The sequence below is a fragment of the Alternaria metachromatica genome (genome assembly GCF_023757995.1).
Source record: "Alternaria metachromatica strain BMP 0045 chromosome Unknown scaffold_6, whole genome shotgun sequence".
NCBI classification, from domain to species: domain Eukaryota; kingdom Fungi; phylum Ascomycota; class Dothideomycetes; order Pleosporales; family Pleosporaceae; genus Alternaria; species Alternaria metachromatica.
In genome coordinates, this window is record NW_026055497.1 from 1 (window position 1) to 27179 (window position 27179).

The 27179-nt window shown below is 53.9% G+C and overlaps 8 protein-coding genes across 8 annotated transcripts; 4 read left to right on the top strand and 4 right to left on the bottom strand.

The window, feature by feature from the left end:
- Positions 1-2231: 2231 nt before the first annotated feature.
- J4E83_003572 (uncharacterized protein) lies at positions 2232-3272 on the bottom strand (the record flags this gene model as incomplete). The annotated part of the gene is made up of 1 exon (XM_049330507.1): positions 2232-3272. The coding sequence occupies one exon, from the start codon at positions 3270-3272 to the stop codon at positions 2232-2234; it is 1041 nt and encodes a 346-aa protein (XP_049189924.1).
- Positions 3273-6569: 3297 nt separating this feature from the next.
- Positions 6570-8870, top strand: J4E83_003573 (uncharacterized protein; the record flags this gene model as incomplete). The annotated part of the gene is made up of 1 exon (XM_049330508.1): positions 6570-8870. One exon carries the CDS (start codon positions 6570-6572, stop codon positions 8868-8870), a length of 2301 nt encoding a protein of 766 aa, XP_049189925.1.
- Positions 8871-10557: 1687 nt separating this feature from the next.
- J4E83_003574 (uncharacterized protein) lies at positions 10558-14002 on the top strand (the record flags this gene model as incomplete). Its single annotated transcript, XM_049330509.1, has 4 exons — positions 10558-10639; positions 10687-13131; positions 13195-13303; positions 13378-14002. The coding sequence occupies 4 exons, from the start codon at positions 10558-10560 to the stop codon at positions 14000-14002; spliced, it is 3261 nt and encodes a 1086-aa protein (XP_049189926.1).
- Positions 14003-14092: 90 nt separating this feature from the next.
- J4E83_003575 (uncharacterized protein) lies at positions 14093-14344 on the bottom strand (the record flags this gene model as incomplete). The annotated part of the gene is made up of 1 exon (XM_049330510.1): positions 14093-14344. The coding sequence occupies one exon, from the start codon at positions 14342-14344 to the stop codon at positions 14093-14095; it is 252 nt and encodes an 83-aa protein (XP_049189927.1).
- A 439-nt stretch (positions 14345-14783) lies between these two features.
- Positions 14784-18728, top strand: J4E83_003576 (uncharacterized protein; the record flags this gene model as incomplete). The annotated part of the gene is made up of 2 exons (XM_049330511.1): positions 14784-17429; positions 18177-18728. The coding sequence occupies 2 exons, from the start codon at positions 14784-14786 to the stop codon at positions 18726-18728; spliced, it is 3198 nt and encodes a 1065-aa protein (XP_049189928.1).
- A 190-nt stretch (positions 18729-18918) lies between these two features.
- J4E83_003577 (uncharacterized protein) lies at positions 18919-20688 on the bottom strand (the record flags this gene model as incomplete). The annotated part of the gene is made up of 3 exons (XM_049330512.1): positions 18919-19461; positions 19519-20385; positions 20440-20688. 3 exons carry the CDS (start codon positions 20686-20688, stop codon positions 18919-18921), a joined length of 1659 nt encoding a protein of 552 aa, XP_049189929.1.
- A 912-nt stretch (positions 20689-21600) lies between these two features.
- J4E83_003578 (uncharacterized protein) lies at positions 21601-22863 on the top strand (the record flags this gene model as incomplete). The annotated part of the gene is made up of 3 exons (XM_049330513.1): positions 21601-21797; positions 21848-22410; positions 22463-22863. 3 exons carry the CDS (start codon positions 21601-21603, stop codon positions 22861-22863), a joined length of 1161 nt encoding a protein of 386 aa, XP_049189930.1.
- Positions 22864-23462: 599 nt separating this feature from the next.
- Positions 23463-25792, bottom strand: J4E83_003579 (uncharacterized protein; the record flags this gene model as incomplete). Its single annotated transcript, XM_049330514.1, has 3 exons — positions 23463-23911; positions 23984-25256; positions 25310-25792. 3 exons carry the CDS (start codon positions 25790-25792, stop codon positions 23463-23465), a joined length of 2205 nt encoding a protein of 734 aa, XP_049189931.1.
- Between the last annotated feature and the right edge of the window lie 1387 nt (positions 25793-27179).

A 27179-nucleotide genomic window follows, 5' to 3' on the forward strand; every position in this document is an offset into this window, starting at 1 on the left:
CCCCCCCCCCCCCCCCCCCCCCCCCCCCCCCCCCCCCCCCCCCCCCCCCCCCCCCCCCCCCCCCCCCCCCCCCCCCCCGCCCCCCCCCCCCCCCCCCCCCCCCCTTAAAGGATAGTAAAGTTGATGATTTCGCAAACAGAACATACTACATCCTCCACCCCCTCAATCAGCCCCTTACAATCTGCGCCTGCGGCGGCTGGTCCTTCCGCAAAACACTGTACGGCGGGGACTCCGCGCCCTCTCCGCTGCGCATGCCAGAGAAACGCGATCCAGCCGTTGACCGCGCGAGCATACGAGCAATCTTCACGAGTCCGCAGTATGCGCGGAAAGGCCTGGGCACGATGATGATGCGGTATTGTGAGGCGAGGGCGAGGGAAGGCAAGCCGGATGAGACGGACGGGTTTAAGAGGCTGGAGATGGGGGCGACGCTTAGTGGAGTGCAGTTGTATGAGAGGTGTGGGTATGTGAGGAGTGGGAGGGTGGATGTGGTAACGTGTCCGAATGGGGAGGGGATTCGGATTTTGCATATGACTAAGGATTTGGATGGGGAGGAGGTAATAGATCGGGTCTGAGGCAGGGCTGGGAAGGGGAGGGGGGAATTGGTAGAGTGTAGACCTAAAGATACATTTCTGCGAACCGACCCTTCCAAGGTTATCACGATCGTGGTATTAGCCGTGGCCTGTGAGCTCGTAAGCGAGATCTAAGGTGGTACTGTAAACGGCGCAATGATGACCCGTGATAACGTCTTTCCTGCACGCTGGTGAAATGCGGTGATGTGTTGTCAAGGAAGCGTGAACCCTGCCGCTTTGGGTTAGTGGATGATGGACGCCTCGCGGTAAGGCACCCGATCGGGCGTATCTACTGCTTGTGGCGCTATGATGCGGTCTTGATTGGGGTATCACAGGATAGAGCAGGAGAGATCACTTGAGTAAGAAGCTTGGTGGCTCGTATATCAAGTATGCGAGATCGTCCGGTGGTTCGATTATACGATTTCTGGTTCCTCTTTTTCGCGGATTTCGAGCGAATTGTTATAACTACGGCGCCGATATTTAGACGATAAGCTTCACCATACGATCGAACCTGGAGAGGTGCATATCAACAGCATGTCCGACCCCAAAGCCGCCGCGTTGTCAACGGCTGTTGTCATCATCACTGTACCATCGGGCGCGTAGTCTCACCGTTGACATCCACTCGATAAAGCCAATCTACGTGGCTCATGGCTTCAGGGTCTAGCCTCTAGACTTGCTCACCGGGGACAAGAAGAGAGTCATGCCGGATTTGAAGTGCGCGGAAGTTAGGGGAGTGTTGGTCTTCCCCGGACAGGCGGTGACATGTGAAGTCACTCAAACCTGCCACGAGGATGCGCCAGCCAATGGCACGCGAAGCAATAATCATCACCGGGCCAACAAGATACCTACCGCTCCTCGCGTGGTCTGCCAGCGTTACGAACGGCGAGCGAGGCGAAGAGCATTTTGACTGGAGAAGAGGTCTGGGTAGATTGCTGGCAAGATTGGGTAGCAGCGATGAAACCCATCGCGGCATCTCATAATGACTCCCCACTTGGGGGCGAGCATGTCAGTCACGGCTTCACTGGATGAAGCAGCAGAAAGGAAGAATGTAAAGCACTTTTTTTTGGAGGAGAGTAACTAGGATATGTTATCGCAAGAACGCACCAACGCAATGAGACCGAACGCATCCGGCTCCGATGCCCAAGACCAATCCCGCCGCACCGTCCCAATGACTCTCCATTTTGTCGTAATTTGATAAAGAAGAAATTTAACGCAAGCAGTGCACATGAGTCCATGACGCGTGTTCCAGAGTCGCCTTCCAGTTAGACCAGAAGCCAACAACGCAAGTCATGACAGCCAGGGTATCGAAGAGTGAAGTGGAGGCTTTGTGCTGTGTCGTCGTAATCGTCGGCTGTGTGCATGAGTCGATTCGTGTCGATTCGTCTAAGTGTCGTAACTCCAAATCCCAAGGACGCGAATAACTCCAAAGGAAGCCAAGGCCCAGAACATAAAGGTAACAACCGGTATCTCACCGGGAAGGAGATCGACTTGGCCACATATAGCTCGGTGACAGTTGTAGTAGCTAATAGTCACATTGGTTGGAAGCTGCACGTGCGCCAAATCGATGCGAAACCGGAAGTACTCCAAAGATGAAAGCTGACCTGCAGACCGTGATGAAGCGTGAGTGTCATGGCGGAAGGCTTTGTGCGTGGAAGGAGGTTGTTATGACTCCAAGAAGTCGTCCATCTCCTTCTCCAGGCCCTTGTTCCAGAGGTACTCGTGGTCTGGCTCGATATGGTAGTCGACGGGGAGGTAGACATCTTCCATGGTGGGGATCTTGCAGACTTGGTCCATGGGGTACTGCTCGATGGCGGGGAGCTGGTTCCACATGAGACCCGGAGGACCCTCCTCACGGGGAAGGGGAAGGAAGCGACCAACACCTGTCTTGGCTCGGTCATCACCCTCCCACTTCATCTCAGCCATTGAGGGCCACGGAGCGATTTCGTCCTTGCCGTTCTCCCAGTCGTTGCACCAGATGGTTTGCTCACCCAGAGCGCGGCCGTAGTTTCCGACCTCTTCGAAGTTGCCTTCTAGACCGCACCTAGTGAGTGTCTTCTGGACGTCAGAGGAAATGGGGGAGGATATGAAACGGGCATCTTCCTTGCTCTTGACCTGGTTTGCGAGCTTGTTCGCCTGCGATGCTAGCATGGCCTCTTTGTGAGCAACGTAGTCGCTCAACTTCCACTTTGAGACGTCAGAGTTCTTGAAGAGTCGGCGCATTGCATTACGGATCATGAGGAACTCTTGCTGGACCTGTGCGTCGGGGGACATCCATGTACGCGAGTTGCGATAAGTACCCGCACCACCACCTCCTCGACCGTTGTAGCCAGCTCCAAATCGACTGTTGCCACCGAACCCACGACCAGGAGGACCATAGACACTCGGCTCGTTGTGTTGCTTCTGTCCGCGCTGATAAGGGTTAGTGTAGCGATCTACGGTGTCCCTGCGGAGATCAACACCACCGCCGCTGATGGTCAAACCGTTGAAGTTGAGGTTCTCTGGGCTGATAGGGCTATTAGGAGTCTCAAGACCATCACCGCTGGAGCGGACGTCAGAGCTCTCGTCATGAAGGGTATCACCGCTAGAGTCGGATGTTGGGGATATGACTTTGGTATCCTGGAGTTCTGGTGCAAAGGCCTTATTGGGTGTCGCGACTGAGTCCCCAGTTACGACTTTGATAGGATCGACCATAGAAGGTGACATTGAACGATGCCTGATGGGGTGGTGTGGGAAGAAAGATAGGCGCTGAGGCTGTGCAATGTTTCAAGCACTAGAGGTAAAGGCCGACGGTATTCAACTTTGCGTGAGGCTGTAGCGTGTAGGTGGTGTGTGGATGCGGTATAGAACAGCGATGTGTTGAGACTGTAATGTGTAGGTCTGATAGAGCCAAGAGTGATAATGGTATGAGCCCAAGCGGTTATGAGAGACTAGATCAATCTAGGTACTCCGGCTATACACGAAGTTCAATTAGCAAAGATTCACTACACGTGCGCTGGTTCGGGTCAAGAGACAGCGTCACCGCCTTCGCGATGGCGGTCGGTACAAGTTTGTTGCCCGAACACATGGTTCGCGGGATGAGATAGATAGCGCAGAATCTTCGGTCATCTGCGGGCGACCAGTAGACGAGGTTTGAGTCGACACCGCCCCGAAGTTTCGGAGAATGCGGCATCGATATGCAATGTGTTTGTCACGTACCTGAGAGTCTGGGCCTTGCAAGTGCGGGGTTTACAAGATACCTGGGGAGATAGTGAGGCGCCAAGTTGTTGAACCCGAGCGCTTGTTCTGAACCTCAAAGTGAGCGAATGAGGCAGACCTGATTGCTCACATGAACAAGCTTACGATGAGTGTAGCTGGTAAGTTGAGTTGGTTATTTGGCGAGTTCTTGGGTAGAAGAGGTTTGCCGACAGAAATGTGTGTTATTGTAGCGCTGAAAGTTGCCTAATATATGTCTTAGCTGCCATAGGTCCAGCCTAGCGATGATAGAAGGTGAGAATGAGAGCGTACGTTCTGCGTGATCGAAGTTATTGTACTCTCAGTGGTAGCCTGCGATATCGGTCACCGGGCTCGGGTACGTGTTCACCTGCTCGACCAGCGGTGTATTGAGCGGAGCGGGGACTGTGATGCGGTACGCTGTCGCGAGAGCGGTAATATTGGAAAACGATTGCGGTCTCTTCAGCTGTGCGCTCTCCAAACTGATAAGAAAGTAGAGGACGGGAGGGACGATTCAGGCGAGTAGTAACAATTGCGGTCGGTTCGAAAGCGGAGGGATCTGATATGTACTGCGAGTGGTTAATAAAGTTACGTCACGTCATGCAATGCAAAGTGCGAGCGATTGAGAGGTTCCGGAACGAGTATGGCGCGAGTGCAGTGAACGAGTGGGCAAAGCGGAGTGGGTAAACAAGTGGAAATCTGCGGCTGGTGGGGTAAGGTGAGGTCTCTCGTCACTGAGCACGGCCTGCACGGTCGAGTTGCAAAAACGACGCCCGGGCTCATCGTGGACCGGGAACGTGTTGGAAGCTCGTGTTCACCTCACCACTCTCCGGTCTTCAGCGAAAGCGGGAAACGAACGACAGGTAGCGACCAGCGCTATCAAGGAGAGGCAAGCGGACGATAATCATAGACGGTGGACGATGAATGATAGACGGAAGGGGCCGGATGAAGAGATAGATATCGGAGAGAAATCGAAAGCTGGAAGATAAATAAGAGATGTTGTATGTCTTGGTCAGCAGAAGACAAGAGGAAAGCGCGCTCGGAATACGACAAGTGCGTCCAACATGAGGAAGCGACTGCCCACGAGGGTTGTTGACGACGACAACCTCTGCATAACGCATGCATTCTCATCGCATCCCGAAGCGTGTCGCAATTTGGAGCAGTGACTTCGTACCATGTAACTATGAAGAGAAATAAACATCAGCGGTTCAGCAGTATGTAGACGAACATCCATCAAGGGAATGCAGCTTGTGGAACAGGTCCTACATTGGGAGACTCAGTTATGACACTTAATCTAACATATCAGCAACCTTCCAGAGGATGAGACAAAGAACAGAGGATATGGCATCATGGAAGAACGGTTGGCTACATCGGCGGAGTGATAAACTCTACGGGTTCGCGGCGTTGAGCTGCAAAGACTTGTGGTACAGGAGGCAAATTCGCATGCGAGGACCTCGTGTCAATATGTACAGCGTGGCCATGCAGAAAGATCTTGGACGTGAGCAGCCGTCGTTGGCGTTGATGCAGTACGGAAGAATGTTTGACAACGGGATGGAGGAGATGAAGTTGGGACGACAGGGCGGTGTTTGAGCCTTCTTAGCGAATGTGGCTTGATTGGACAGAGGCAATCGGGCAGGAGCGACCGGCGCATGGCTCCACACCAGCGCTACGCCGCAGCCACGCATACGACTTGGCGTATTGATCAGATCTCTAGCTACGGCATCTTCACGGTCAAGCATAACGGCGCGTGACTTGGACACTCGTTCTATTTTGAAACTCACAGAATGCGCAACATCTGGCGACGCTGTTGATAGAATTTCTGGGTGTGAAGTTGGCTCTTGACAGCTGCAGAAGACCAGACTGGGTATGACGTCTTCGCTAGCTGCAGAAACGCGAAATCAAGGCATGACGGCGCCACAGGCCTTCGGACAGCCGTGCGGCGACGTGTTGCTACATAATGGCGGCGTCGCGCATCTCTCCGCGCCTTGAGCACCTCCTCTGCCAGCGACCGACGTTCAGAGGTCGTGTTCCCTTGCGCTCGACAACCCCATCCTGCGACGACGCCAGACGTCACGAGGTCGTGCACCTGCCTTCCTCCACCGTCTGCGGGAATATCGCATGCCAACGAGCGCAAGCCGTGGAACAAAGGACACCCGGCTCGACTTGCGACAACCACTCGAGGACAACTCGGCCCAAAATAACAGACGCTGGCAGTTCGATCTGTTCTAGCGTCCTGTTTTGAGCCGTCTCCCAAAAATCGGCCTGACTGGTCGGGAGTGGCTTGCTCCACTTCTGCGGGCGCGTATTCGGGCCACCACCTTTCCTAGATTTGCCTGTTCTAACTTGAGCCTCACGATCGTGTATGCCCTGCTGAAACTCTCTGGTCGTGCAGGCCTCTTCTCGAGGTATCATTGGTACCTGGTGGGGAGGCCTGCTACTGGTCCTCGCTCTCTCGCGGTACGTGTATTCCAGTCATTTTACCCTAGTCGCTGTGAAGTAGATATTCACAGCGGTCTTCCCCACTCCAGGCTCCTTCACCTGGCTGCTTCACTACCACCTTTTCCTATTGCATTGTACGGAGCGTTGGGTTTTCCTATTGTTGTCTATTGTCTTCACATTGCAATACTTCGCCTAATACTTTTTCCTACGTCGCTACCTTGTCTCTGGAAGACATTCATGACCTAGCTGGCCTACTCCCACGACCGCACTTGTTTACTGCTTATCATCGATCCTGAACCTCAGAGTCTAATACGCCAGCCAGACCACGTTTCACAGCCATACATCTTCGCCATGGCTTCCTCCGCGAACCAACAGCAACTCTTTCCACCTGTGCCTCCATCTATGTCCGCTGGCGATAGTCATGAGATGCGAGACTACTACCCATCGCAAGATGCACCACGACCTACAATAAACCAGACACCAAACTTCAAACCATACCTCGGCCTTCGAGCTAGGCTCTCACAGATATGGATCAATCGCTGGACGATCCTACTGCTCCTAGTCCTTGTGCGACTACTCATCGCCATCGCAAGCACTGACGCAAGCCTCGTTTCCGCCCGCCGGGAAGCCCTCAGTGCTTGCACCCAAGTCGAAAACATCGGCAGCTCCATGGCCTCCATGCCCCACTACATGGCCAAGGGCGTCAACGAAATGACAGCTTCTGGGGTTGAGAAGGCAATCAGTGGCCTCATGCAAATGCTCGAAATGAGCGTCACTGGTGTCGAAGAGATCATCCTCTTCGTCATTCACATGATGACAAGTACCTACCTCTGCCTTATCACCCTCGCTGTCAGCGGCAGCCTTCACGCCGCTGTGGAAATCGGCGAAGCTATTAACAAACAGCTCGACGAAACCATCGAGTCTGTCACCGAAGACATGGGCGACGCCGTCAAGTCCGTTTCCGACGGCATCAACTCCATCATGGACAAGATCAACTTCAACCTCCCGGGATTCAACAAGCCAGAAATCAATCTGGACGACCAGATCAAGAAGCTCAAATCACTGGAGATGCCTCCTGATATGGCAGAGGGTCTCCAGAAGCTCAACAACTCTATCCCGAACTTCGAACAAGTGCAAAACTTTACGGATGGTATCATTCGCCTGCCTTTCGAAGAGGTCAAGAAGTTGATCCGCGGCATGGACACTTTCGAGTTCGACCGCACAGTTCTTCCCGTGCCACAGAAGGAAGCACTATCTTTCTGCTCCGACGGCAACTCGATCAACGAGTTCTTCGATGATCTGATCGAGCTGGCCTACAACGCACGGAAGATCGCGCTCGGTGTGCTCATCGTCGCCGCCATCCTTGTTTGCGTCCCGATGGCGTGGATGGAGATGCGCCGCTACCGGAAGATGCAAGAACGTGCTGCTCTCTTCGCCGAGGGCCACGATGCCATGGACGTCGTCTATCTCGCGTCCCGGCCCACATCTTCTGGCATCGGCCTGTGGTTCGGCAGGCGCTTTGGCTCAGCTCGTCGACAAGCTGTCATGCGTTGGGCCTGGGCCTACGCCACCTCCATTCCCATGATGTTCTTGATTTCTCTGGGAATCGCTGGTCTCTTTGCATGCTTCTGTCAATACCTCTTGCTCAAGGCCATCGAAGACAAGACCCCAGAGCTCACGGATCAAGTCGCTGACTTTGCCGGAAAAGTCGTTGAGTCGATGAACAACGCGTCCATGGCATGGTCTAACGGCGTTAACGGCGCCGTCGCTGACTTGGACAACACGATCAACGACGACATCTTCGGCTGGGTAAACACCAGTACGACGGCAGTCAACGACACTCTCAACTCCTTTGTGGATCAGATGAGCACCACGCTCAACGACACGTTCGGTGGCACTGTACTTTACGACCCGATCAAGGAAGTTCTCAACTGCCTGATCGGCCTGAAGATCGCCAGCTTTCAAAGTGGCCTCACTTGGGTCCAAGAGCACGCCCACGTCAACTTCCCTGGCGTTGCAAACGACACGCTATCTATTGGAGCCCTTGCTGAGCAAAGTGACTCAGACTCTGCCAACCAACTGCTCGCTGACCCGAACGGCAAAGCAAAGGACGAGATCACCGAAGCCGTTGAACGCGTGATTGACAAGCTGATGAGCGGCATTCAAACCGAAGCGCTCATCTCCACCGCCCTGATTCTCATTTGGCTCTTCATTGCCCTCGGCGGCCTTGTCTACGCTTCGACCCATCTCTTCCGCCGTGATGATCCAGAACTCGGACGTAATCCCTATGTCGTCGATCCCGCTTTCGACCGAGAGCCCAAGTCCAGCGCCGATTACCCCGCCACCGCGCCGCCGCAATACGTGCCCAACGACTACAACGTGAACAAAGCAGCGCCTTACACGCTTGCACCCCGACCCTTTTCTACATTCGAATCTGGCGACAACATCGAGCCAGCAACAGAGAAGGTCGGCCGAGTTGGGTTACGCGCGGTGACCGACTCCGCACGCCCAGGGCATCTACGCACCAGCAGCCATGGTCAGCTCGCTGATCCCTCACCTGCCGACGACCGCTCCGGTCCGTTCTCCGACCCCCATCAATACACTCAGTCGCCCTATCCGCAGGAAAAACAGCAGCAGAACCCGTTCATCTAAGATCCGTATTTTGTCGAAAACATCTGTAAGCCAGTCGGCAACCACCTGACCTTTCGGCTTGCCTTCTGCGTCAACCGGCCAACGACTGGTCTTACTACTAGACAATCTTACGAACCTGACCGACCTGCGATGAGCCGTAATTGCTCAGACCGAACCTTGCGCTTGAAGTTTTCTTTTCCCCTTCCTTTCACGATGATGCGATAACACGCTCTCTGGGGAAGGGGTTCGGGCACATGCACACCGCGTTGATGAAGCTTGCTTCTCCGCTGTGCATGTGCCGGTGTTTTGATTCTTACATTTTGGCCTTTTTCTCAATATACCCCAAACCACGATGTAATTTTCTTTGTGTTTATTTGTCTTGTGTTACTGCTCTCTCTTGCGAGTGCGTGTTGGATTGATATCCCCTCATCGCCAAAAGTTTGACAGCGAAGCTCTGCAGACGAACTACTTTTGTAACTTTCCATTACTCTCCTTGCTACTCGAGATGTTTTGTGTGTTTGTCTGCAGATGTCTTTCCATCAAATGATGAGGTTTTGTGTATATCTCCTTGAGTATGTCTGTTCCCGAGGTCCCTTACGCCCGATCCTCTGTCCAGCCCTCCTACATCCCCGTTTCCCTTGCCCTTCATTCCCACACCTCGACGCTGTATCGCCGCCGCACCCCGCCTCGCCGTGGCTTGCCCGCTTGGCGCGCTGCACAGGCGACCTCTTGGTGTGCATGATGATTGTGGTTCGAGGCTGCAACGGGGGTAGTGCTGTGTTTGCTGGACACGAACCGGCAATATGTGGATATGACTCGCTCATTCGCCACGCCCCTCCGACTCCTGTTTTGGCTCACCAGCCCACTTCTGGCTTTGTATGCTTTGCACCCGTTGCTTGTGGCTGCGTGTTTGGGGGTCAAGAGGAGGGGTTGATGTGCTGATTGGTAACAAGCGTTGTGCTTTCCTCCTGTTTTCTTTTCTTCCAGTGCTTTCTGAGAGGGCCGCGTTGGGAGAATCAAGGAAGACATGTTGACGTTGAAAGCCGACATTTTTGTGTTTGTTTGTACGGGTGGAAGCATCCTCGTCCCTCTGGATGAAGGGTTGGTTTCTGCTGTGTTCTTTCTTTAGAACCGCCGCTTGAGTTGATCCTGGAGGCGCTTGCGCCCGGGACCTGTTATTGCAGGCGTTTTTTTCTGGGATGTTGGTGGTGGTTGCTGGATAGCCCGAAGGAACCCCACTCGAGTGGTGTGTCTGTGGGTGTGAAAAATGAGGGAGAGATGGTCCCGCCGCATGACGGGCCAACGGTAGAAATTTCAAATATCCTCCCTTATCCTGTTACTGCACAGTCATGTTTGAAGTTGTTTTCCCACTCGCTCAACCAGCAACACCCACTCTCATTCCGTATCTCGCTCAGATGCCTATTAACCGGGCGAGCATCTTAGGTAGATTAGATAGATTATCAATGCAAAGCATCTGATCTCGATGTTGGCCTTCGAAAAGTGATTGCGTGTATCTGTTGGTTGAGCAGTCAAGTGTCGGAGAGTGATGTGGCTGCACGTGGCTGGCTGGACCCTGGCCAAAGCTCCGCGGCAATGACGATGACCGCCGAGCTCCAGGCGCATCCCAGGCACCCATGGAGCTTGCAGCACTCGTCGCATAGCGACATAACCATGGCCAAATGAAGTCGCAGTCGATACAATAGCCACAATGCTGTCTGCATTCACCGCCCGACCCATCGTCGAGCTCAAGCAGCGCGACAAGTCGAAGATCGAGTCCATCCTCGCATATGGTACAGCGCCCGCCTGCAACATCTCCCCGGCTTACTAACACACCCAGGCGACCGCGTGCTCGTAGGCTTGAACACGGGCGCTCTGCGCATCTACCGCGTAAACGACCAGATTGAGGATGTAGACCCCGACCGCAAGCAGAACGGCGACGCGAACGGCGAAAGCGAAGCTCTTGCCACGCCAAAAGCCAGACCCGCCGACCTCCTACGCGAAGAGGAGAAGTTCTCCCGACGCCCGATACAACAGCTGGCGATTATCAAGGAAGCGAATATCCTTGTCTCGCTGTCAGACAATTATGTCTCGATCCACGACATTCAGACGTACCAGTTGCAGGAGAAGCTTGAGAAGACACGGGGTGCGACTACGTTCGCTGCGGCAAGCAATATCGTCAAGGACCCCTCGACTGGCATTCCGTCCATCGTGAGCCACCTGGCTGTCGCCGTGAAGCGGAAGATCATACTGTGGACATGGCAGGACATGGAGCTGACGGGCGACGCGGTGGAGATCTCGCTCATCGCTTCGGTCAAGAGCCTGACATGGGCGACAGGCACCAAGATAGTCGCTGGCATGGACCCCGGCTTCGTGATGGTCAACATCGAGACGCAGGAGGTGCAGGATATCATCAAGCCAGGCGCGTTGGCTGAGAACGGGAGTCAGGGCGGAGCACGCTTCGGCGCTGTTTCGTCGTCGGGCATGGGATACATGGGCATGGGTAGTTGGGTGCCGAAGCCGCTCGCGACGCGACTTGGAGAGGGCGAGATGCTTTTGGCGAAAGACGTCAACAGCCTGTTCATCGATACAGACGGGAATGCCCTCGAGAAGCGACAAGTACCCTGGCACTCCGCCCCCGAGACTATTGCGTATTCGTACCCGTACATGCTCACGTTATTACCTCCTTCGAAGGGCAGTCTGGAAGTCAGGAACCCTGATACCCTGAGTCTGCTACAGACAATCGCACTACCCAACGTCAGCTTCCTCCACGTACCGCAGCCGAACATCAGCTTAGCCCACGCCGGGAAGGGCTTCCTTGTCGCGAGCGATCGATCGATATGGCGCATGGGAGCACAGAGCTATGAGACACAGATTGATGAGCTAGTCGCTCACGGGCGTTACGACGAGTCGCTCAGTCTCCTCAACATGCTGGAAGATACTCTGCTCCTTGACAAGGAGGAGAGGGTGCGTGAGATACAGATCCTGAAAGCCCAGGCCCTGTTCGACCAGAGGAAGTATCGCGAGGCGATGGAACTGTTTGTCGATGCAAAGGCTCCGCCGGAGCGCGTCATCGCGATGTACCCCAGGTCCATCTCTGGCAACCTAGCGCCAGAAGAGAGTGTCAAGGGTGATGGAAGCGTGGCGGATGAGGAAGAGGCGAATGGTGAGAAACCATCGAAAGAACAGGAAGAAAGTACACCCGCTCCTGTAGCTACGATCGGGCGATCGATGATGGGCCGGTTTGGAGTCGGAGGACATAAGAAGGTCGATTCAGACGCTGCATCTATTCGCACCAACTCGGCCAAAGACGATACTATGGAACCAGCGAGCGTAAAGAAGAGGCCAACCGATCCCTCTCAGCCCGACAAAGCGGCCGCAGAGAAAGAGTTCAAAGACTCTGTTCGTGCTCTGCAGTCTTTCCTGACCCAATGTCGCGTCCAGATAAAACGCTACATCGACACCGACGGCAACCTCAAAGAACCCCTCCCCACACCTAGCGGCAGCCAACTCGAAGCCGAAAAGCCACCCTTCCACATCTTCATCGAAGAGTCCTCACTCCAATCTCCCGTCGATTGGAAAGCAAAACTGCTCGAAGTCGCTCAACTCGTCGACACAACCCTCTTCCGCGCCTACATGATCGCCAACCCCAGCGTAGCCGGCTCCCTCTTCCGGCTCCCAAACTTCTGCGAACCAGACGTCGTGCAAGAGAAGCTCTACGAAACAGGTCGCTACGCCGATCTAATCGACTTCCTCCACGGCAAGAAACTACACCGCCAGGCCCTAGAACTCCTCGAGAAATTCGGCAAGAACGAAGCCGACGAAGAAGTCTCACCTGCACTGCAAGGACCGCAAAGGACGGTGGGGTATTTACAGGCTCTACCCCCCGAACTCATCGACCTCATCCTCGAATACGCAGAATGGCCCCTCCGCACCGACCCCAACCTCGGCATGGAAATCTTCCTCGCCGACACCGAAAACGCCGAGACCCTGCCCCGCGACCGCGTGTTGGAGTTTCTGCAAAACACTGATTTGAAACTGGCGGTTCGGTACCTCGAACACATCATCGAGGAGCTGAATGACCTGAATGTGGATTTCCACCAGCGCCTTGTGGATTTGCTGTTGGAGAGGTTGAAAAAAGGAGAGAAGGGGGAAGGGGAGGGGCAGGGAAAGTTTGAGAGTGAGGAGGAGAAGAGGGATTGGAAGGAGAGGTTGGAGGGGTTTTTGAAAAAGGGGAATGCGCAGTATAATCGGTATAGGGTGTTTCAGCAGCTTCCTGCGAATGGTATGTTTGATCTTGAGATGAGGGGGTGGGAGATTGAGGATGTTTTGCTAACGAAAAGGATAGATCCGGATTACTACGAAGCGAGAGCTATTGTGCTGAGTAAAATGGGGAGTCACAAGCAGGCATTGGCGATTTACGTGTTTCAGTTGAAGGATTATCAGAAAGCTGAGGAGTACGTCCTTCCTTCCTTCCTTCCTTCCCACCCTACAACTATCTACCAACATCCCACTAACACAACCACAACAGATACTGCAACCAAGTCTACACCGCACCCCCCACCTCATCCCCTTCCTCGCGCCCCCACTCCCCGGAAAAAATCCGCGGCACAATCGAAGACACCGACCTCTCAATCTACCACGTCCTCCTCTCCCTCTACCTCCAACCCCCACCCCCGCACCCCCCAAACTGGCCCCCGGCCTTATCCCTCCTCTCAAAACACGGCGCCCGCCTCCCCGCCGCCACGACCCTCGATCTCATCCCCCCTTCTCTCCCCGTCAAGGACCTAGAATCTTATTTCTTCGGCCGCATCCGAAATGCGAATTCCTTGCTCAATGAAGAAAGGATTGTGGCGCGGTTGAGGGGCGTGGAGAAGGTGGGTGTGGAGGCGGCGGTGTTGTTGGGGGGTGAGGAGAAGAGGGATGCGTATGGCAGGTTGGTGCCGGGCGGGTTGAATCGCAGGGTGGTGATTGATGAGGAGAGGCATTGTAGTGTTTGTCATAAGAGGTTTGGGGGGAGTGCGATTAGGGTGTTTCCGGATAATGGGGTTGTGCATAGTGGGTGTGCTAGGGGGGGTGTTGGTGCGGGTATGGGTGGTGGTGGTGGGTTTGGAGGGAGTGTTGGGAGGAGGACGGGGGGTGCGGGGTGGCGGTAGGTTTGGTCTTGTCGTGTGAGTATAGCCCAGAAGAGGTTGTCGTTAAAATGTATATCCGTCAAGAATGCGCCTTCTTCATGCAAGAGACTCTCAGTCTTCATCAACGACTTCTTCGCCATATGTCTCCTCGTCTTTTGCGTCGTCGGCGGCTTTGTCGTCGGCCATTCTTTGCGTTAGGAAGGCGTTTACGTCTGCCTGGAGGGTCTTGAGGGACGAGGAGAGGGTGTCGAGGTAGGCGACGCGATCGGTGGTTGTGGGTGGTGAGGCGAGTGCGGGGAGTTCGGAGGTGAAGGTTTGGGGGTCCGAGGTTGGGGATGTGTAGGTTGCTATTAAGGAGGGCATGTTGGTGGTGTGGTTTTTGGGCGCGTGTGATGGTGTCGTGGAAGTAAGGTGGATATGTAATTGGTGTATTGAGTGTTGGAGTGAAGGTTAATTGAAGATAGGCGGGGTCAAGCGGCTCGGGGTGGAGACAGCACGGCCACGCGACGTCGATCCATCAACGGCGCATGTAACAGTGGCAGTAGGATGCACGTCAGCTCCTCCCACGACTCCGCTCTGAGCTTGGATAACGTTGTATCTGCTACTCTCCATGCAGGCCATGAGGGAATACGACTAGACACGAATTTCTCCTTCCCTCCCCCCATATTCACTTTCCACCCGTCCCGTGTGTTTGGCCAGGCCTACAGCCACCGCCTCTACACCCTGTCCCTGCAAACAGCCACACTGTCGCAAAAGCAACCCACGCGGTAATACGAGAGGGCCTGCAGTGCGACGGCCCACGATGGCGCCCTCTTCACCCCCTCCCCAGACGCCATCCATCCACACGCCCTCGCTCCACCGCCCCTCGCTCGACGACTCCGACTCGGACGGCTCCCACGCCACGCTGCAGCAGCAACAACAACAGCAACAGCGCCGCTCTCCCCTGCCCGCCTCGATACTCTCGCCCTCGTCCGCAAAGTCGCCGACGTCAGCAGACTCGCGCGGCGCCCCAGCGCAAAACTACTCGCGGCCCGGCATTGTGCGCGATGCAACACAGAGCCAGAGTCACATTGGCGCGCATCTAGGACACCGCCCCCGCCAGCGCTCCCAGGGCTACTTCGAGCCCAGTCTGAGTTCCATGAAGGAGGGCTCTATACGGGATCGCGACAATACCATGGCCTCGCAGTCCCATCTTACCGCCTCGCAGATCGCCGCCCAGGCCGCATATGCCTCGAACCCCCAGCACAATCGCAAGCGCTCCACCACGATACCCGCTCCGAACGAAGCTGCGCCTGCAGGACGGGGCCAGCCCATGAGTCCGCCGCCTGTGCCGGCGCAGGTCACGTTTAGGACGAATGGCATTACGTACTCGAATGGTGTCGGGGGAGGCAGGATGGCCGCCACGAGCGCTGCGAACGCGGCTTTCCCTCGGAGTCCGCTCAACTCGCCTGGCATTGAAGGGACACAGCAACCGCACGCATCGCCTAAATTAGTGTCGACGCCTGAGCCGCCGCAGCTGCAGAAGCCAAAGGAGGGGAAGAGCAGGATAGGCGGGAAGCTGTTCTCGTCCAAGCCGAAGAACATCAAGGTGGATAATAGGCTGGATGGCAAACACCAGGCGCTACCGTCGCCGGGCAAGATTGGCATCGGCATTCATAGCTCACAGGCGCTGAATCGCATGATGATGGCGGGGTCGACGACGAGCTTGGTTGATTCGGCGACAAATAGCAGTAATGCTTCCTTGTACTCTTCTGCCAACGCGTCGACATCCACGCTAGTACCTCCACGGAATGATTCTCTACCCGAGAGGAAAGAGGAGAAGCATAAACACCACTTCTTGTCACGGCAGAAGAACAAGTTGAAAGACCAGGATGGCTTCGCACTGCCATTGTCGTCTGCGAGCAGTAATTCCAAGCCTACAAATCCTAGCGCACCAGAGCCGCTGTATTCCTTCGCAGCGCCGTCATCGCCAGGGCATTCAAGTAGTTTCGCAAATTCAGTAACCGGTCTGGATCTCCGGCATGGAGGACGCCATCTCCGACGAGCGAAGAAGGAAGAGAAGGCCGCCGCATTTCTAGACGCGCAACTCGAACCCCCATATCGAGAGCGGAACCAGTCGTTTAGCACCGAGCGATCAGAATGGCCGTCTCTAGCCAGCAGCATAACCACAACCCCCAACATGAGCACGCCCAGCCAAACTATCTCTCATACAACAGAGATGCTTCACCTGGGCAGCTCCTTCGGCATCAACGGCCTCTCGCCCGACGACGCCTGGCCACTCTTAAAAGCACGAGTACTTTTAATATTCGAAGGAGAAGACCCGCGACCCCCCGTCGAAGATTTCAACGCCCTAGTAACCGTGCACATAAAACGCTGCATCCACAAACGGTCCCCCATAATCCTCATCGAAGACCTAAACGAACTCCTCCAAACCGGCTTCGGCTCTCTCGACCAAACCCTCCGCCACGTCCCCGACGACCGCCTCATCCCCCACCTAGTAGAAATGTGGCTCGTAGTCTTCACCACCATCCTCCCCTTCCTGCAAGCCGTCTTCCTCCCCCTCGACCTCGAGTTCAGAGGCAGCGGCATCATGACGAGTGCCCAGGCAGGCGAGTTCTGGGGCGTCATGTTGCCTGATGAGATGAATACCAAGAGTCCGGAACATAGAAATATACCTATACTTGGGGAGCTGGAGGTTAGGCGGATTACGCTGCTTATGTTTAGGGATATTGTTATTTTGCCAAGGTATGAAGCGCTTATGGCGATTTTCTCGCGGCTTAGTCTGGAGAATCTTAATGCGGGGTTGGAGAGTCCGAGTCCGATTCCGGATCATAGACCCGGGACTGCGGGGAGTGGGTTTGGGGGTGCGGGGGAGAGACAGAGTGGAGCGGGGGAGATGGGGAGTCTGAATTCGACGAGTACGTCGAGTGCGGGCTATCTGGAGAGTACGACGAGTATGACGAGTTCGACATTCGCAAACAGCACACGCTCACGCGCAACATCGAACACATCCGCCGGCTCCTTCTCCTCAAACCCATCCTCCCACCCGCCGCCACACTACCACCCCCAATCACTCAACCACCCTACCTCCTCCTCAAACGCCCAGCATGCACTCCACCCAACAATATCCCATCTCCACCCCCCTCCCCCTACATCCCACAGCAACTTCACATCCAACGCCCCCTCCTCCCTCCGCCAAACCCCCATGGACAGCACCAAAGTCACCGAAACAGTCGGCCGCATGCTGCAATGCGTGTCCGTGCTCGTCTCTCTACAGTCTAGCGATGATGCACAAGAGAAGATTGGGCGCCTGAATAAGGAGTTGAAGTATAATTGGTTGGGGAGGGGGAGGACGGGGAGGCAGAGACAGGGGTTTGTGGGGCCGAGGGGAGGGACGAGGACGGGGTTGGGGATGGGTGTTGGGATGGGGAGTGTTGGCGGAGGGGGGGTGAGTGTTGCGGGTGTGGGGGCGTAGGGGGAAAGATGGGGGAGGGAAGGTTGGATAGGTGGTGTTGTATGTGTACGTTTTGTGTCTTGTTCTTTCTTGTGTTTGGGGGATACGTCTGCGGGTTGCGTGTGTAGACCGCGCCGGCGTTGTTGTCTTTTACCTTGTTTGTTCTTCTTTCTGGGGTTGTAGCATGTGAGATGGGGGATTGCGAGATGTGTACGACATTACCTGTTCGACGAAGTTCAATGGATATGAGAACGAGCACACTAGCCCGATTAGGCAACGCGTAACCTTCAAGACTACCACAAGAACGCTTAGGTAACATGAGTCCCTTAGGTCTTGCATCGGCTCAGGAACGTTGTGGGTTTGTATCCTTTTTGCAAAGATGCTCGTTCGCTCATACATTAGTTACTGTAACTGTGAGTAAGGATAGGATTGCTACGTTGTAAGGTAGACGTCATCAACGTCATAGGTCAGCTCCTGCCTATATCATCACGATGGTTGTTCTGACGCCCTCGCTGTCTAAACGCAAAACGGTATCAGACATCAAAACGTTCTTCGAAGTACCTCAAACTGAAACTCATCCATAACTATTCTCAGTTGCTACAACCACCATGCCAACAGCAGTGATAACAGGCGCAAACTCCGGCATCGGCCACGCCCTCGCCAGAATCCTCATTGACGAAGTCAGCAGAACCCCCATCTCCATTCCCCTCTCCCTTCAATAGTCTAACAAACCTCATCTAGGGCTACACCGTACTAGCAACAGACCAAACCCTCGGTCTGACCCTAACCTCCCTTCCCTGCGAAACCCACCAGCTCGACGTTTCCTCCCTTTTATCAATCCAGTCTTTCGCCCAGTTCATCGGCGCAGACACACCAATCGATCTCCTCCTCCACGTCGCCGGCATCATGGAAAGACCTGAGGACGATGCGCTCCGCACAGTTGATTTGGATAAACTGCAGAAAACGTTTGCGGTAAACACTTTCGGCCCCCTCCTCCTCACCCAATCCCTCCTCCCCGCCATCCGAAAATCCCCTTCCCCGAAAATCGCAGTGGTATCAAGTCGCGTGGGCAGCATGTCTGACAATACCTCCGGAGGACAGTACGCGTACCGCGCGAGTAAAGCGGGGGTAAATAGTTTGTTCAAGAGTATGAGTGTGGATTTGGAAGACAAGGGTGTGGCGGTGCTGGTGCTGCATCCGGGGATAGTGAAGACGGGTCTGGATCCGAGGCATAAGGAAGGAGAGGATGTGCCAGGAGCCGTGGGGCCGGATGAGGCGGCGAGGGGGCTGTGAGGTGTGTTGAGGGGGAAGGGGATGGAGGGTACGGGGAGGTTTTTTCATAGGAATGGGGAGGAGTTGCCGTGGTAGGGGCATGAGGATGTGTGTGTTTGGCTCGTTGCTATTCTTCTAACAAGTTGTTGCTTGTTTGCGAAACCAGAGCCTTGAGCACTGCGTTCCTTACTGTTTCTCTTCAATAGAGAACTCAATGCGCAAACCGAAAGTCCAACCGCCTATTCCCCTCATCCTCCGTAGTCTCCAAATACACCTCCTTCTCCTCTCTCGTCATACCCTCCCAAACCCTATCCCTCTTCCTATTAACCTTAACATAATACACCTTCGCCCCAACAAACAACACAAAATTCCACGCACAAATCGCAAGTAGGACCTTATTCCCCCTCCGATAAAGCGGCTTATCATCGTCGCGATAAATGTTCTGACTGATAATACTACTCGCTTGGACACACATATTGTACAGCGCACTAGCCACCGTGCGCGTGCGCACTGCACCGGCATTGCGCGATGTGATGGCGACGAGGATAGCGTGGATATACGGGTGTCCGACGAGGAGGGTTGAGAGAACCCAGCGGGACCAGGGCGACGCGGTTGCAGGCAGGAGTTCCAGCGCGATGAGCAGGGGTAGCGCCCAGATCTGCGATATCAGGCCTACGAGGAAGCGCTGGTTGAAGCGCTCGGATATGTAGGTCCAGAAGAGGAGTTGTAGGATGAAGAGGACGTATGCGGGGATCTGGGGTGTGTGTTAGTCGTAGTAAGGAGATGGGGAGATGGGAAGGAGGGGGCTTACGGTAAGGAGATTGGTTTCGAAGGTGCCGAAGCCGAGGGAGCGGAGTTGGAGCGTGAGATATGCTGTTGAAGGTGTTGTTGGTATTGTCCATGATAAGCCGAGTAGGTAGATTGGCCACATGTGATAGTCCCTGAGACAATCCCACAGCATGCGGAAGCTTAGACCTTGTCTGTTGTGCATGTCGCCTTTGCTAGGGTCGTCCCTCAGTATGCGGTTGACCATGATCTTCTCTTCTCTCTCATTGAACCATCCGTCTTTTCCACGGAACGGATTCCACGCCTTACTCGCCGTCTGCGTCGGACTGGGTGGCAAGTAGAACCAAGATGCGATGCCGATGCAGCCTGTCAACATGCCCTCGAGAGCGAATAGCCAACGCCACCCTTCCATACCGTTGTGTCCGCGCAGACGCAAGATGCCAAAAGCGAAGAACGCAGACACAATCTGAGTAGACTGGTAGCTCACCCAGAACCAACTCAACCGCCCAGGCAACTCCCACCCCGTGTAAAAATAACTGAGGTAAAGAATATTATCCGGAATGAACCCACCCTCAATCAACCCCAACAGCGCGCGGCAAGCGAAAAACGAACTCCTTCCGCTCAGGAAAGCTTGAAAGCTAGCTACAAGACTCCAGCTGACCATCTGAACAGGAATCCAGTTATCGGGTCCGAGCTTCTTGCTGATGAGTTGCGAGGGTAGTTCAGCGCATAGGAAGCAGAGGTAGAAGATGGTCTGCCCGTAGTTGTAGTCGTTGGTGTCCATGCCGAGGTCGTCGAGCATGTTGTCGCTCAAAGCTTGCGATATGTTGCCTCGGTCGAGTTGGAGGGCGAAGAACATCAGGCAGGCCCAAGTGCAGATGCGCTTGTCGATCTGGGGTAGGTCAGCATGAGCTCCGTTAGTCCTTAAAGAAACGAAGTCATCTACCTTGCGCACGAGACGCTTTTCTTCTGGCTTGTCCCAGACGAAGTCTGGATCGTATCGATGGATGCCTTCGTAGGAATCGACGGGCCTGTTTCGGTCTTTCCCGAAGTTTGAAGAGATAAACGTTGTGCCATATCTTGTTTTGGCACCGGATGTGTTGGCTGCCGTCTCGCTGTTGTTGTCGCTTTCCGCAGAGTCGAGAATCACTTTGCTATCGACGGGGTAGTCGTGAGCAGTATCATTGGCGACCATCCTGAAACTTGAGCTGCTCTTCAAGGTCAACGAAGTACTCTCATATTGAGAATGCTATGAGGATGCGCTCTCATTATATCTGTGGGCGCTCTCTCGCTCGATGACCCATGCGATAACCATCCCATGCGCAGAGCTTCTGGACTTGCATCGTTCAGAGAAACAGTTTCGCAATTTTGCTAGCGTTGCAACGCACAATGACCGTGTATCCACCGACTGTCAATGCATCTTCGCCATCTTTGCGCCTCTCGGTTACACTTGGATTCTGATACTGGCCGCGGAACTGACAGCGGCAATCGTGCCGCCAAATCTAACGAGCACGCAAACAGTGGATGTCATTTCGCAGTGGGGTTGAGCGGTTCTGTGCAGCATATTTGGAGTTGATTCGTCGTAGTCTCTTTCGATGATGGATTGCGTGATTGGCTGGGGTGTTGGCGACATAGATATGGAACACCATATCCGCCACTACTGCAACGGTGCGTTCGGAGATAACACTGACGCCAGAGTCTTGGTATATTCGACATCGCGTGTGATGATTCGGTTGCAAGAAGCCTTGCACAACTCGTTGGTCTTTGCTGCTCGTGGTTAGTGTGATGTGGGAAAAGAGCATGAAGCAATACAGTGCATGCTTGATGTAATACGATCGCACTCTGATTGATCGGGGCATATCGCGGCAGTCAACCTCACTGGACCGCCAAGATAGATTACTTGACTGCGACATCCGATGATTGTGGCAACTTGGCGTTGAGTTCGCAAGAGCGGGGTTGCGCGTAGCCAATGTGGAGTCGCAATGAAGCATTGCTACTCGCAATTATGATTCGATTCGTACATATAAGGCCGCTTCATAGGTGATGTGATAGACTTCCAAATTGACGCTCCTCACCATCACCCTAAGTGATATCGTTGGACAGCAACATGGCTCCCGCACTCATCGAAGAGGTCACCGAACAGACTACTGTCGGCTACAAGTCTGGAGTTGGTCAGTACAAAGAAGCCGCCTTTGGTGGCCCGAAAGTCTTCCAGAAGGAACTCGAGCTGAGCGGGACTGATAAGCATGCACCTGCCAAGTATCCGCACTACCTCCCGACTTGGGACAATGAGAAGGGCAGAAAGTGAGTATCGCCATTCCGTCAATGGTGCCGGAGACTAACCAGCGATTCAGATACCCACCATGGGAGCCATTCGAGCACACTGAGCACGGAAAAGATGCCGACCCTTCGTTCCCTAACCTCTTGGCGAACGCGACCGTTGCCGACATCACAGCAAACATCGGCGCTGAAGTCCATGGTATCCAGCTAAGCAAGCTGACGGATGCCGGAAAAGATGAACTCGCACTCTTTGTCGCCCAGAAAAAGGTCGTAGCGTTCCGCGATCAGGACTTCGCAGACATCCCAATCGAAGACGCACTCGCTTTTGGAGGATACTTCGGTCGACACCATATCCATCCTACGTCAGGTGCTCCTGAGGGCTATCCCGAAGTTCATCTCGTCCATCGAGGTACTGACGACACCACGGCGCGAGACTTCTTCGAAGAGCGGACGAACTCGATTACCTGGCATTCAGATGTGACGTACGAAAAGCAGCCACCCGGTACTACATTCCTGTATGTCCTTGATGGGCCAGCGGCGGGGGGTGATACTTTGTTCGCAAACCAAGCAGTAGCGTATAATAGACTCTCGCCAGAGTTCAGGAAGCGACTACACGGCTTGAAAGTCGTTCACTCAGGTAAGCCTCGACACCGAACAACAAGACATGTGAAGTGTTAACACCATCTCAGCCGTCGAGCAAGCCGACAACAGCAAAAATCGAGGCGGCATCGTGCGTCGCGACCCAGTAACCTCTATCCACCCACTCGTGCGAACACATCCTGCGACAGGCGAGAAAGCGCTCTTCGTGAACCCGCAGTTCAGCCGACGCATCGTAGGCTTCAAGAAAGAGGAGTCGGATTTCTTACTCAACTTCCTGTACGATCATATCGCGAAAGGACAGGACTTCCAGGCACGCGTCAAGTGGGCGCCGGGTACGGTTGTGGTTTGGGATAATCGCGTTACGGCGCACAGTGCGTTGCTCGACTGGGATGATGGCGCGCGCAGGCATTTGGCGAGGATTACGCCGCAGGCTGAGGCGCCGTTTGAGACGGATGTTGAGGAAAAGAAGGCAGCTGGCTTTGAGTATTAGTAGAGTCAGTGTGCCATGATATATCAAGTTGTTATTGCCCTCGAGAGTTGACATGTTCAGAGGTCATGCGACAGGTGGCCCCAGAGGTACCGCGTCTTTCTTTAGAGCTGCCATCGGAACTTCGTTATGTCACCTGGAAGTATTGCTGAGTGAACATAAGAGACGAAATCGCGTCAATGGCTGGGCGACATTGCCAGTGACGTTGTCCAAGTCGAATATGTTGACAAAGGGCGAGGTTGGGAAAGGAAGGAGACGCGCCAGATCGCATACGTCATAGCTGGCGCGGAGGAAAGCCCGCAAACACGCCCGTACTTGCCCAGAACACCCCTACCTAGGTATCAACGGAAAACCTAGACCAGTACCTCTACAGAGTACAACTAAAATTAACTTATAAAGCCTATATCACCTTTGTTTGTTATGAAGATATATTTGCAAACCTATGTAGGCTGCAATGCACATTGGAATAGGGAATGAGATCATGTAATAAAGCCATAAATGAGAAAGATGCTGGCTCTGCATGACGCCGAAGCTTTCGCGCATCCATAGCGCCCGCCGGTACGCCTTTTCCGATATCCACACACCAAAACCAGTAGCCCATATCAGAGCTCCGACTCTTCCGCTTCATGCCCAAGGCTTCTCATAAGTAAACCTTCCTGGCATAGGAAACCAACGTCTGCCCTGACCACCATGCTGTTCTCAGGATCCATGTCTTCGTCCGCGCTAGCCTTGGGCTCAAGATCCAGTGTCTCGGCCATCAGGCTACTGTCGTTGTCGAATTTTTGTGTCAGCCTGACTTGGCAGCCGATACAGAGCTTCAATCCGCATCCTTCGATCTCTTGATCGAACAGTGATGTTTGGTGTGTGCGGCATGTGAACGTAGCAGGGGTGAAGCACATTGAACACCAGCGCTGGAGTTGCTGCTGAACGCCTGTTGATGTCTCAGCAGAATCTAGGAGATCGGCGGCTGTCTGATCGAAATCTGGGGTCATGCCGTTGGGAAAGATGTGCTGAATCTCGTGTCCTGGGCAAGCCACAATCTGCACTCTGCCTAGTGGGGCTGTTAGTAAATGTGATCGTGAAGAGGAAATTCTTTATGGAGAGATTAAGAGATGAAGCTTACCCATCGTGCAATCCTGGCACATAGTCGTACCGCCGTTGCTGTTCTCCGCATGTCCACCACCAACCTCAGTGTATCCCATCCCGTTATGCCATTGGATGACATGAACTTCCTTCTCGAACAGCCCAGTGAACCCAAAGTTAGGGATCTCACAGAAGTTGCAGTCGCTAGTGGTCTTTTGCCCGCCGAACTGAATAGGATGCGCGAAGCAGGTCTTGATCTTCGTCAGCTTACCCTTGTGGCCAGCCTCGTCTTCCATCTCAAGCTCGGGGGTTGGGGAGCGTGAGAACATTGGTACGTCTTCTCCGTATAGATCTTCAAGATCTTCCTTGGTAAAATAGTCGTGGTCAGGCACAGCAACTTCCGGCGCATCTCCCTCAGTCGGTCCCAACACCTTTTTCTTCTTCTCTTTGACGACTTTCGGGATGTCTTGGAAGGTGCAGCCGATATGGTTCTTCTTGCAGCGTTTGCATGGGGGCTTGTCGGTCTTCTTCTTCAGGCTGCAGCGCTTCTTCTCCAGGCGACAGTGCGTACATTGTATGTGGGGCCGATTCTCGGTATAGATAATATCATCTATGATGATCCTCTCAGCGCGGTAGCCCAACGGCGGAAGCGCTTCGCATATGTACTCGTTGTCCGCGCAATTGTCGCAGATAGCTTGGCGGGGCTCATCTTCAAAAGAACAGCGCTCGTTACGGTCCTCGACACATTGCTTGCAGCGGCCTTTCTCGGTAGGCGAGATGATCGGCTCACACTCCTGTGCCATGTCGAAGCATTCATCGCAAGGGTATGTACCGCCTGCTACTAGAGAGCAACGTGTTTCGCTGTTGCGACAAGATGTGCAGCCTCGCGCTGCTGGATGACCTGTCAGATCATCGACCTCGGCGCGGGGATCTTCGATCGGTTGCTGCATAATGCGATCGGGTGTTCTGCGGCGGAAGAAATCCCGATACTCTTGCAGTTCGCGCTCAGCGTCAGAATCGATGTCAGACCACTCCTCCGGCCAGTTATCTTCCTCGTTGGTGACGTTCCTCACATTGCCGAAGTTTTCGAAGCGCAGTCTGACAATGCATTTCATGATGTTCTCCTGAGGTGCGCGCTGCTTCCCCTTCTTGAAACGATGGGCGGCTTTGGCGGCTTTGGCAGCCTTCGCTTGCTTCAATTTCAGTGCCTTGTTCTGTGTCTCTTGCGCGGGATCAAAGTTGCCCGACGCATCCTGATCGACATAAGTGTAGGTCTTCTTTCGGTCGATACCTTGTCGCAATCCATAGGCCGGCTGGTAAAGTAAGTATTTGACTGTGATAGTGGTCATAGAATGAACAGTCTCACCTGTGTATCTGGGGGAATGACGGTTTCGCCGTCAGATGGCGCTGGAGATCCTCTTGAAGACATGCCTTCTCTGTCAGAATCTCCGGGTTGCTCAAAGCCAAGGTTGAATTGTTGCCCGAAAGTATCGGCTTCGTTCTCTTGTTGGTCGAGATTGAGACTAGACATGCGGTTACCGATGCTTTGTCTGGGTATCTCCGTCTCAGGTAAGTCAATGTCCTCATCTACGAGGCGATCGTCGGGCTGTTCTTCGAGAAGATCGTCAAAATGGTCGTCTTCTTCAACCTCCTCTGACAAGCCCCCGAAAATTGACTGGCGCGGTTTCTTGCTCCTGGGACTGGGTTCATCGTCGCCATCTTCGGTTCTCGGCGACTTCTTACTTTTGGGCGAAGACCTCCGAGCTTGATGAGCAATCCAAGAGCGGTCGAATGCTTTGGGAGCATCCTCGTCGTCGGAAAACCCTTGCTCGAGGGTATTGTAATTCATACTGTGTTGAGCTGAGTTCTCGTCATGCGCATTAGGATTATCGTGTGGTTCAGTGTTTTGGTGTGAGACATCCGCATGGTCTTGTTTGTCATGATAGTCGTGGTCATATTGCATGACAGCGTCGTGAATTGCCGAGCTGAGTGGGTCTTCATCAATCGCTGGCGTCTCTGTTCCGTTGTCAATGCCGTGCGGAAGATTAAAGTCGAACTCGACTTCAGGCCTAGGTGGCATACTGTCGTCCGCCATCCTAAGCTAGTCCCATCGGCAAGGCGTTGTGAAGATATCGAATGCTGTTGAAGCAAATGCGAAGCAAGTAGTGCAAGAGAAGGTGCTGGTAAGAAGTAAGAAGTAGCAGTAGTTATACCTAGTGGGGCAACATAGATCCACTAAGCGGTCCAGTGTTCAGGTGAGTCCCTTGGGCGTCGTGGCACGGGACGTGTTCAAGCCTGAGGTGAGAGAACCACAGGAGTTTGGCAGCCTTTGTCGATAGCGCAACTATGACATTGAGACGGTGTTTGAAAGAAGAGAGGGCCCAATGCGATTTAATGTGGGTGCAGAAAAAAAAGCTTGAGATATGGTAATGGAAACGTGGCTTCCGAGGTCATGAAACTGTGTAACTGCAGTGAGCTGTCAATGATGTGAGGAACTTCTGACGGATTTCGTAAATCGCGAAGTATGAGCAAGAAGTGATGAAGGCTGGTTCTCGGTAGAACTGTATCCTTGGAATCCCTAGCCGAGGAAAGTGGAAATGGCGTCACCGCTAAATTGGCAAACGAAGAGGCGGTGGATAGGCGGCTTTGAAGAAGGGAGACCGGGAGAGATGTGGATATGACTGGCGGAGTAGAATGAAGGCCGATAGTATTAGCAAACAGCTCGTCATGAATCAGGTCGATGAAAAGTGTGTAAAGCTTCTAGCTTGTAATGACAACTTGTAGAGCCCAAAAGTTCTTTAAAGCCAAACCAAACTGGCGTGATCTCGTAATGGCATCCAGGAGAGCACTGGAATTTCACGCTTCTACAACGCTTTCCTACACTCTTTCAAGAATGACAGCAAATGGGAACATATTACGAAGATGTTCGCCGGCGGTGATTGCGTGTATTGTGCGTGAAATATTGCGACAGAAACTAGAATGACTAAAGTAGCAATGATCAGGCTGAGGGTAACGAAGAAGAAGCTGTTAATGTTGGCAAACACTGAGCGGTCTTGGGCATTGACCCGCTGCGATGGCGCTCAAGCGGTAGGCTGTAATGCACGAGGCGAGGCTGAGACATAACCTGCGATAGTCATTTAGGTTTATACAGGGTGCTCCATAAGAGAGTAGAGCATCACTGGATATGTCGTTGTAGCCTGCAAGTGCCTTGATGCCGTGCCGCCCCGGTCACTGGA